At 35.0% G+C, this 11476-nt stretch overlaps 1 protein-coding gene across 1 annotated transcript; it reads right to left on the reverse strand.

The window, feature by feature from the left end:
- Positions 1-1057: 1057 nt before the first annotated feature.
- Positions 1058-7978, reverse strand: LOC134237299 (zinc finger protein 883-like). Its single transcript, XM_062719394.1, has 3 exons — positions 7927-7978; positions 7159-7226; positions 1058-4047 (listed from the first exon to the last, which is right to left on the reverse strand). Exons 1-3 carry the CDS (start codon positions 7976-7978, stop codon positions 2371-2373), a joined length of 1797 nt encoding a protein of 598 aa, XP_062575378.1. The 3' UTR covers positions 1058-2370.
- Positions 7979-11476: the final 3498 nt, after the last annotated feature.

Consider the following 11476-nt stretch of genomic DNA (forward strand, 5'->3'; position numbering starts at 1 on the left):
TAATAATCCCAAGTTTCCAATCGTTGATGCCCTGGCATTCTCTGTTTACCAGACAGTGATTCCTTAAACAATATCTTTATTTACTACATCTTGGTGTAATGTTATGTTAAGAATATTCTAATCAATTCACTGCAAATTTTCTACTATTCCATTTTATTTTTTTAATGATACATCCCATATACTGCAAAAAATCCCCCTATTGATATTGTGTAGGCCATTTTTACACATTGATTGTGAATAATTTTGTCAACAAATACAATGTATCAATGAGTCAAATGCTGACTGACGTTTTTCATACCAATTGTTAGTCCATTATTTATATGAATTGACGACGGATTTTTCCGTTATTTCCTGATCATAACGAAGAGCACACGGCGGGTGTGACCGGTCGGCAGGGGATGATCACTCCTCCATGGCACCTGATCCCACCTATGATGTTTCGGAGGTCCGTGTTTGCTCTGCTCCTGTTTTGTATTGTTTAATGGACTTTGAGATTGAATACTGTTCGTTATCTCCTTTGCTTCATACATATCAATCAGTAACAAGTATCATTTTTTCATAGTTCTGGCATGGTGATGTTCAGAAGAAAAAAAATCTAGCAATAGTTATTACTAAATGCTTTGATGCAGATTTAATTGAATATATTTTTAGATTTCTCAATAGGACATTGTAAAAGTTATCCATTTACATGTATGAATAACAAACAACAGAAAAAATTATATCAAAAGGTTTTATTCACTCTTGTGATATGCATGTACGTAAGATTGTCAAATTTAATGCATTAGTATGCTTTTGTTGTTAATACCTTTCAACATATTCAATATACAGTGTCCCTAAGGCACAAATTTAATGTGTTCTATTGGAGTGCAAGTAAAACAACTCTAAGGAATTAAACAATTTAGACATCACATGAAAAGTATCTCCAACGAAAGACACTAAAAAAAATACAAATAAAAATTACTCAGAATGCATACTTATTTATATTTGTACACTGAAATGCAGTATAACACAGGTAGTAATTGAATACATGCATATATTTATGAGCTATGAGATGAGTCACGTAATGACTATTTAAATGTCTTTTCACAATTATTATTAGTTTTTTTTCCTCATTCATTTGAAATTGAAGAAGCATGGAACCTGTATCAGTCCCTCCCACTCGAAAATTCAATTAGAAGTCCTTACCAATTGACAAGCTACGGTTATCCAACATACATGTTTATTTAATATTTATAAGAAGTACCTTCAACATATGCATCATTTATCCTACACCCCTCCACCGAGTCCCATTTATCAAAAGTCTCTCTTTCATATGTCATATTTATTCTAAATCATTCACACATAAGTAGCATTTTTTAAAAGCTCCTCTCACATTTATCCATACTCCCTCTTTCATATGTTTGTCATATTTATCCAGAGTCTTCGTTTCATGTCAAATATAAAGTCCCTTCCAATAGACAAGTCACGGTTATTTAACATATATGTTTATGCAAAATTTATAAGAAGAACCTCCAACATATGCGTCATGTATCCTACACCACTCCACCGAGTCGCCCCGTGGGGATCCGGGTTAGAATATGTCCTCGGTACCCCTTGCTTGTCGTAAAAGGCGAGTAAATGGGGTGGTCCTTCGGATGAGACCGTATAAACCGAGGCCCCATGTCACAGCAGGTGTGGCACGATAAAGATCCCTTCCTGCTCAAAGGCCGTAAGTGCCGAGCATAGGCCTAAATCTGCATCCCTTCACTGGCAATGGTGACGTCTCCATATCTGTGAAATATTCTGGAGAGGGACTTTAAACTGTAAATAGTCAATCTATATAACCAATCCCTCCACCGAGTCCCATTTCTCAAAAGTCCCCCTTTCATATGTCCTAGTTATCCAAAATCCCTTTTTCATACGTCATATTTATTCAAAGTCCCTCTTCCATATGTCAAAATTATTCAAAGTCCCTTTTTCATGTGTCGTAATTATTCAAAGTACCTCTTTCATACATGAATGTCTTATTTATCCAAAGACCCTCTTTCATATGTCATAATTATTCAAAATCCCTCTTTCAAAGGTCATGATTATTCAAATTCCCTATTTCATATGCCATCATTAATAAAAGTCCCTCTTTTATATGTCATTATTATCCAAATTCCCTCTTTCATATGACATATTTATCAAAAGACCCTTTCTTTCATATGATATATTTATCAAGACCTTTTCATTTATGTCACATTTATCCATACTCCCTTTTTCATATATATATGTCAGAGATTCTCTTTCATATGTCACACTGACATTTATTCAAACCACATCCAGAAATGTAGCATTTATTCAAAGAACGTCCCTTTAATCTTGAATTAGCCACATTTGTAAGGTTTTTCACCAGTATGTGTAATGATGTGACTGGCAGAAGGCCGTTCCACACACATCACATATATACGATTTTTCACTGGTATGTGTCCTCATGTGTGACTGTAAGGTATTACAATCCGCGAATGCCTCCCCACATACATTACATTTATAAGATTTATCACCTATATGTGTCCTAATGTGTTTCTTTAAGATACTTGACTGGTTGAATGCTTTACAACACACATCACATTTATAAATTTTATCACCTGTATGTTCCCTTATGTGTGCCCGTAAGCTTTTTAATCTGTTGAATGCTTTCCAACAGAAATCACATTTATAAGGTTTATCATCTGTATGTGTCCTCATATGTCTCTTTAAGTCAGGTGACCGACTGAATTCCTTCCCACACACATCACATCTATAAGGCTTATCACCTGTATGTATTCTAATGTGCTCCTGTAGGTGATGTGACAGTTTAAATGCCTTTCCACAAACATCACACTGAAAAGGTGTATCACCTGTATGTAAACTAATGTGCCTCTGTAAGGTTTGTGAGAGGTTGAATGCTTTCCCACACAAATCACATAAATAAGGTTTTTCACCGGTATGTGTCCTCATGTGTTTCTGTAGAGTATAAGAATGAGGGTATGCTCTCCCACACACATCACAATTATAAGGTTTTTCACCGGTATGTGTCCTCATGTGCCTCTGTAAGTTTTCTGAAAGGGAGAATGCATTCCCACACACATCACATACATAAGGTTTATCACCTGTATGTGTCCTCATGTGTGCTTGTATGGTATTTAATCTGTTGAATGATTTCCCACACACATCACATTTATAAGGTTTATCACCTGTATGTGTCCTCATGTGTGCTTGTAAGTTATTCAATCTGTTGAATGCTTTGCCAAATGCATCACATTTATAAGGTTTATCACCTGTATGTGTCCTCATGTGCCTCTGCAAGTTATTTAATCTTTTGAATGCTTTCTCACATGCATCACATTTATAAGGTTTATCACCTGTATGTGCCCACATGTGCCTTTGTAGGTTATTTAATCTGTTGAATGATTTCTCACACACATCACATTTATAAGGTTTATCACCTGTATGTATACTTATGTGATTCTGTAGGTGATGTGACAGTGTAAATGCCTTCCCGCAAACATCACATTTATAAGGTTTTTCACCAGTATGTGTCCTCATGTGTTTCTGTAGATTTCCAGGCCAGTTGAATGCCTTTCCACATATATCACATTCATAAGGCTTATCACCTGCATGTGTCCTCATGTGTATCTTTAAACATTGTGACTGGCTGTATGCCTTCCCACACACATCACATTTATAAGGTTTTTCACCTATATGAGTCCTCATGTGTACATGTAGGTGACATAACTGGTAGGTTTTCCTCCCACACAAATCACATTTATAAGGTTTATCACCAGTATGTGTCCTCATGTGTCTCTCTATGTCATGTGGGTGTTTGAATGCCTTTCCACACACATCACATTTATAAGGTTTTTTATCTGTATGTATACTCATGTGTGTCAGTAACTCATGTAGATGATTAAATGTTTTCATACAGATGTTACATTCATTGGGCCTTTTACCTTCATACACATTTATGGATTGTTCGAAATTCCCAAATTCATTTTCATTTACAAGATGACTTTCTGGTCTGGATGCAAAATCTACCTCTTCTTTCTGTAAATGTGACCAAAAAATCAGTTGTAATGCTATTTCAAGGTATTTATCTAGCAAATATCAAGTAACCCAGGGGCCATATTGTGTACCTGACTAACTAGTGTCATGCAGTTTTTTTTCCAGATGTCCCCCTTTTCAATTCTTGTTATGGCCCTACCCTACCACTGACGTCGTGATTTGAACAGTTAGGAATCAACACTACCTCTGAAAGACTGCTTCCACATAAGTTTTCGCTTTTCTAGCACAGTGGCTCTTGAGAAAATCATTAAAGACTTTTTCTATACATTGAAGCAAACCTAAGTGTTTCCCTAACCTTTTTTTTTTGAGTTTTAACGAACAAATGCATACGATAAAAAATTCCTTAATTCATGATTAATGATGTATATATCAATTCGATGTTGCCTAAATTTCATGTATCTCGTCAGAGAACACAGTCAATAAACGGTTTTGTTGGACCTTCTATTTTAACATATCAATAATTTGACACACATGAATCTTGTATTGTCTTCCATGATATAAACCTCAGTTTTTTCACTATTGCAAATGTGATTCAGGTCCCTTCTTTGTGTGACGTAAGCATCCAGCATCCGATTGCCAGTTGAAAATCTCACTAAAAGGACCAATTTTGATTTTTTTTATGCCCGCTCAGCAAAATATTATAAATATTAGACTTTCTTCATATAGATATGCATAGAAACAAATATCTAAAGGTACAACAAAGTGTTTTATACCTGTATATTTGCAAACTTTATTACAAAGCCACATAGTAAAGTTATAAGCAGACCTACATTTTTTGTAAATTGAAATTTGAATCAAACACATTATATATGATCTAAGACAAATACATACAACGCTAGGCCTAAAGCTATATATCTGCACGTAGCCAAGGTGTCAACAAACACCATTCTGATTACAAAAGGAGAACACTATTGACACCCTAAAGTGACATTTTTAAAGTTTGGACATTTGACGGAATAGACAGGTAAGGCCAAGTTTAAAATACGCTTGTTAGCCATCAGGCGGCTTCTGATGAAAAAAGTCAGTTGGTAAGTAGAGATGAGACTTCAGAAAATTCAATTTCAATGTTTCATTCTGGATACATACATGTAAAATAAAATAGGTAATCAGAAATTACAGAGTTCACCTCAACAAATGTTGTCTTTAAGTAAGGCAAAGCCACACAATTAACCAACAAAAAGTGTACATTCCAAAAATGAAAATATTTAAGCAATTTTGATTTGATACTTTGAAATAGACCTACATAAAAAATTTAAACTAGTTCTTCTTCATACATATGTAATCAAAATCCAGCATCTGAAGCAAATTTGAGAGTTTTCATCTCTTGATGCACTATTTGCGCAAGTTTGGTTTTTACAATGTTATATAAGCCTAATAGTTTTTTGGTAATAGACCTGCACCATAATTTTTACCTGATCTATTATCTGAAAAATGTATGTCGAATTCAGCATCCGAAGCAAGTCCATTAGTGTGCATCCTAAAGTGTATCGTCCATGCAAGTTTGCTCATTATAGGTCTCATAGTTAATTTGAAATGAAACATGCACCAAAAACTAATATTTTCACTCATCCAAAAAAAGTAGGACAGATTCAGCATCCGAAGCAAGCCTGGTAGTATGCATCCTTATATGTATCATCCATGCAAGTTTGGTCATTAAAGAACTCATAGTTACTTGGAAATGAACCATGCACCAAAAACTTTATCCTATTCACTCAACCAGAAAATGTAGGTCAGATTCAGCATCCGAAGCAAGCCTGGTAGTATGCATCCTTATATGTATCATCCATGCAAGTTTGGTCAACATAGGTCTTATAGTAACTTGGAAATGAAACCTGCATCAAAAACTTTAACCTGTTCACTCAACCGGTAAATGTAGATCAGATTCAGCATCTGAAGCAAGCCCGGTAGTATGCATCCTTAGATGTATCATCCATGCAAGTTTGGTCAACATAGGTCTTATAGTAACTTGGAAATGAAACCTGCACCAAAAACTTTAACCTGTTCACTCAATCGGTAAATGTAGGTCAGATTCAGCATCTGAAGCAAGCCCGGTAGTATGCATCCTTAGATGTATCATCCATGCCAGTTTGGTCAACATAGGGCTTATAGTTACTTGGAAAAGATACCTACACCAAAAACTGCACCAAAAATGTTAACCTGCTCCAAAAACATTAACCTGGTCATTCCTTTGCTGAAATTGCAGCATCTGAAACTTTGACTGATACAATGAAACACACTTAAACCATCTTCCATGCATGTCTAATCAATACAGGACATAGAAGTACTTAAAGTGATTCCATCGTAACAATTTTATAGGTTTAAAGTACAGAAACTGCATTTATTTTCACTTAATATAGTTTAAACTTTCCAATTATTGCAAAAAATGTATAGGTCACCATATTATTTAAGATGCGAAACATAAATAAACAGAGGTGTATGTCAACAAAAAAATCACATATTTTTTGTAAACAGTATTATAAAATATATGTAAAAACTGGTTAAAATGAATAATTTTGATGCTGAGTGTTCCTAAATACTTTCTACTTAAAAGATACTTTTGAATTGTGAATATCAGGGGAAACTATTTTACATTAAAGCAAATGCCAGAATGAAGAGAACTAAGAAGGAGTTATTGCCCTTGTCAACGTTTTTTAAAGATTGAATATTTGATTAGATATAGAAAACATGCATTTTAATTTTTTTTAACTTAACAATATTTATCATCACACCTATTGTAAAGCATTCTTCCAAGAGATATTGTTCTATTAGGTATGCATTTAAACTAATTACAGTTTTTGCAAAAAACTATGACATCATAGGAGGGTGGAATTACTTTAAAAAGAAAAATGCTCCAAAAAACTTAACCTTAACCTGGGACGCCGACGCCAAAACCGACACCGAGGCCGAGGGTATTACATAAGCTCCCCCAACTTCGTTGAGGTGAGCTAAAAATATTGCCTTTTTAATGTTAAAAATGTTTTGAGTCAAGCAATTTTTAGCAATTAGGTCGAAAAAGAGCAACCAAACAATTTTTCTTAGAGGGCCTAGGCACTGTCGTTATTACAGAAAATTGTCACCAAAATCTTGACTTACCTTCACTATTACTTCGTGTTGATGTCCTCCTCTTTCAGGGTCGAAAATGTCAAATGTCAGCTTCTCTTCTACAATAAACACAAGTTACGTGAAGAAATCTTACAATTCCTTATTATTTTACAAGAATACAGGTTTGATAGATGAAGTAAGCAACAGAGTAATTTAGGCCACTTCCATAATGTTAGTGTCTACGATATTTGGCTGAAATTGGTTTTTGAATAAGTTAGCATAGATTTGATTTAGCGCATTTCTTCATCTCCTTATTTGTTTGTATATGAGTGAGACATTTAGCGTTGTATTTGATTTAGCGGTTGCTGCGTTTCACCAAATTTAAGACACGTAAAAGCCAAATGTAAAACGTTTACAAAAATATATCATATATATTTACAGCAAAACTTAGTTATAACAAAGTCGCTGGGACCTTTGAAATTACTTCTTTATATCTGTAATTCTTGAAAACAGTATAAGAAATTCATTAAATTTATATAGTGGGGTATTCAAAATGATTTCGCTATATCCGTAAATTTGCAATACATGTATATGTGTTTGTACTAAACAAGTTTTACTGTATACATTTACTCAAAAGAGATATGAGAATTCTGTTTGTACTAAACAAGTTTTACTGTATACATTTACTCAAAAGAGACATGAGAATTCTCTTTTGGGAATTTCTTTTATAAAATAGTGGAAAACACCTACTTTTAACCATCGGGAATGCGGCCTATTACAGCCCAACCTCTTCCCCACTACCTTTTGACCCCTAAAAACCCCCAGAGAAGTTCTTTTTGTCTTTGGATACCACTAGAGCTGCAGTTGACATTTTTTGCACGTGTGTATTTCTTTGATTTCTTTACAGGAAACCTTAACAGTGCTGCATATACTTTCAATTCATGTAAATTGGTTGAATCTGATATGTCGAGAAACATTTGTTAAACATAAGGCCCAGGGGCCACATTGCTCACCTAAGCAACTGGATATGTAAAACTAAAAGCAAAAATCAGTTCAGTATTGAAAAGTTTAAATAGAACAAGAGGCCCACGGGCCTTATAGGTCACCTGAGTATCATGTACAACTTTCCAGCGATTGTATTTGGTTCGTGTTTTAATCCAAAAGCCATGAAATTCACAAATTTTGAAGAAGGCACCATTACTTATCAAAGGGCAGATTTCAAAGCATTAATTTATTTTTAGTCAAAGTACCCCCCTGGTACCCCTGACCCAGAGTCCCTGAAAGTTATCTATTTTGAAAGAGGCCCCTTTCTTCATTATAAGGCCAGCATTTTTTTCTGTTTAGGTTTAGTTATGAACAAGAGAATAAAAAAGTCCCAAAGGAGAAGGATATCAAAATTTTTTTTGATAAATCAATTATTAACATTTGTACATTCTTTTTTATGCTATTATAATAGGCTCCTTATCAATAGACACATGTTATAATGCTTACAAATAGGAAAGTAAAACATTTAATTGCTTATTTCATCATCTGCCAGTTTGGGCCAGTTATATAAATTTTGTAATGTTGGTCAAAATATATTTTAAAAAAACAATTCTTTTAAAGTCTTTCAAAATATCTTCATTTTTTTTAATATGTGTTAGGTGAATGTGTAGACATTGTTCTAAAATTTAATCCTATCATAAAACAGACAGGGGTATTGCATGTGTAGGGTGAACATTTTTTCAATCAAGTGTAAAATAATTTTTTCTGGCTGATACAAATGATACTACATGCCTGTATATATTTGTATATTCTTGCCATAACAATTTCATCCTCAAATGGACTGAACTTCTCCCATAGTTTTATTCATTATATTTGATGCATAAGCAACCCTTTTCTGAAGAATGATGCTTAGACTGTAAGCTATAACAGAGACCTAAACAATGTTGCTGCCCGCTGGCAATATGCAACAGCTACCAGGGGCAGTTTAAAACCTGGAGGAGGAAAATAATTTACAGACAGATACTTTTGAAACGAATACATAATTATCTCACCAGCATGTCATTTTGCAAAAAAGTCGTCAGCATTTTATTTGTCCTTTCAACAGGTGAAACTTTTTAAATGGCACTCGTATCGATGAATTTTACACTAAACCAAGCTATCTTTCAGATCTCGCTTTATTTACCCGCCGTTTCATCTTAAAACCGGAAGTGCGAGTTCGTAAATGTGAAATCTCGATCCCGACTCAAGTTTGACAACGGAATGAAAAAAATTGTTGTATTTTTTTCTGAACATTCAAAACCTTGAGCGGACGGTTTGTAAAACTGAAAATAAAATAAATCCTGGCCTTAAATATGTAATTAGATCATTAGCATATCAACCAGGAAGGATATTCAAAGAATTCATGCATTTCACTATAATATAATCATTAGAGCCCCACCCTAAAACAAGAACCCCTGACCCTGGGGTCATAAAATTCACAATTTTGGTAGAGGCACTCTTGCTCATCATAACTATGTACTTAGTTAGGTTATTTAATACCCAGGAGCAGAGGAGAAGATTTTCAAAGAAATCATGTATTTTCACTATATAATCAATAGAGCCCCGCCCTAACACCAGAACCCCTGACCCTGGGGCCATAAAATTCACAATTTTGGTAGAGGCACTCTTGCTCATCATAATTATGCACTTAGTTGGTTTATTTTTATAAAATACCCAGGAGCAGAGAAGATTTTCAAAGAAATAACATTTTCACTACCTACTTATTTAGCCCCGCCCTAGCACTAGAACCCCTGACCCCAGGGCTATGAATTTTACAATTGTGATAGAGGACTCATTGCTGATTACAATTATGCAAACAGTTTGCCTGCTTGATGTCCAGGAGTAAAGAAGAAGATTTTTAAAGATTGCATTAATTTTAGTGGTTTTGGCCCCACCCCTCGGGCCTCAGGGGGGCAGGGATGATGAAATTCACAATTTTTGTTCCCCTTCACCCATAGATGCTTTGTGCCAAATTTGGTTGAAATTAGTTCAGTGGTTGCAGAGAAGAAGCTGAAAATGTTCAAATGTTAACGCACGACGCACGACGGACGACGACGGAACAAAAACAGATAGCAATAGGTCACCTGAGTTTACTCAGGTGACCTAAAAAGGGGTTCAACGAAGAAGGGGGAGGTGGGTTATTGAACAAACTTCAATTTATTTATACTTCTCAATGATACTTTTAAATAATTTTGATACATAAAAGCTTTGCTGTTTATACAGTAAGATGAAAAATTTTATTGATATAACCTTTATATTCCTTTGTATAACTCTATATGATCCACTTATATGGCTCTTCTATTTTCCTGATTGGTCATGATTTGAACAGACTTGGAATCTACACTACCCAGGATGCTTCCATATAAATTTAAACAATCACATCTTTGCTGTTCATGAGAAGAGGATTTTTAAAGATTTTTCCTATGAATTTCTATGTAAAACTTTGATACCCGATTTTTCTCTCACCCTACCCCCCTGGGTTTGAACAAACTTGAATATACACCACACAAGGATGCTTCCATATTACTATGATCAAACATGGCTTTGCTGTTCTTGAGTAGAAGAATTTTAAAGATTTTCCCTATGTATTCCTATGTTAAAGTTTGACCCACATCATGGTCCCACCTTACCCCAGGGGGTTTGATCAAACTTGAATCTACATCTACACCACACAAGGATGCTTCCATAAAACTATGACCAATTTGGCTTTGCTGTTCTTGAGAAGAAGAATTTTAAAGGTTTTCCCTATATATTCGGAATTCCTAGGTTAAACTTTGATCCCCGTCATATCCCAACCCTAACCCCGGGGGTTTGAACAAACTTGAATCTACACCACAGAATGATGCTTCCATAAAACTATGACCAATCATGGCTTTCCTGTTCTTGAGAAGAAGAATTTTAAAGATTTTCCCTGAAATCCTGTACTTTGATCCCCATCATATCCCGACCCTAACCGCGGGGGTTTGAACAAACTTGAATCTACACCACAGAAGGATGCTTCCATAAAACTATGACAAATCATGGCTTTCCTGTTCTTTAGAAGAATTCTAAAGATTTTCCCTGTGTATTCCTATGTTAAACTTCGACCCCCATCATAGCCCCATCCTACCCCAGAGGGTCATTATTTGAACAAAATTGAATCTACGCTACCTGAGGAAGCTTCCACATGAGTTTCATCTTTCCTGGCCCAGTGGTTCTTGAGAACAAGATTTTTAAAAGATGCCGTTAATTTTCTACTAATTCATAATTATCTCCCCTTAGAAGACAGAGTTGATTGATTGATTATATGTAGTTTAATGTCCCTCTCGAGAATTATTCACTCATATGGAGATGCCACCAATTGCCG

Source organism: Saccostrea cucullata, unplaced genomic scaffold, assembly GCF_032062105.1.
Source record: "Saccostrea cucullata isolate Sc308-1 unplaced genomic scaffold, CSIRO_AGI_Scuc_v1 ctg4135, whole genome shotgun sequence".
Lineage (NCBI taxonomy): Eukaryota > Metazoa > Mollusca > Bivalvia > Ostreida > Ostreidae > Saccostrea > Saccostrea cuccullata.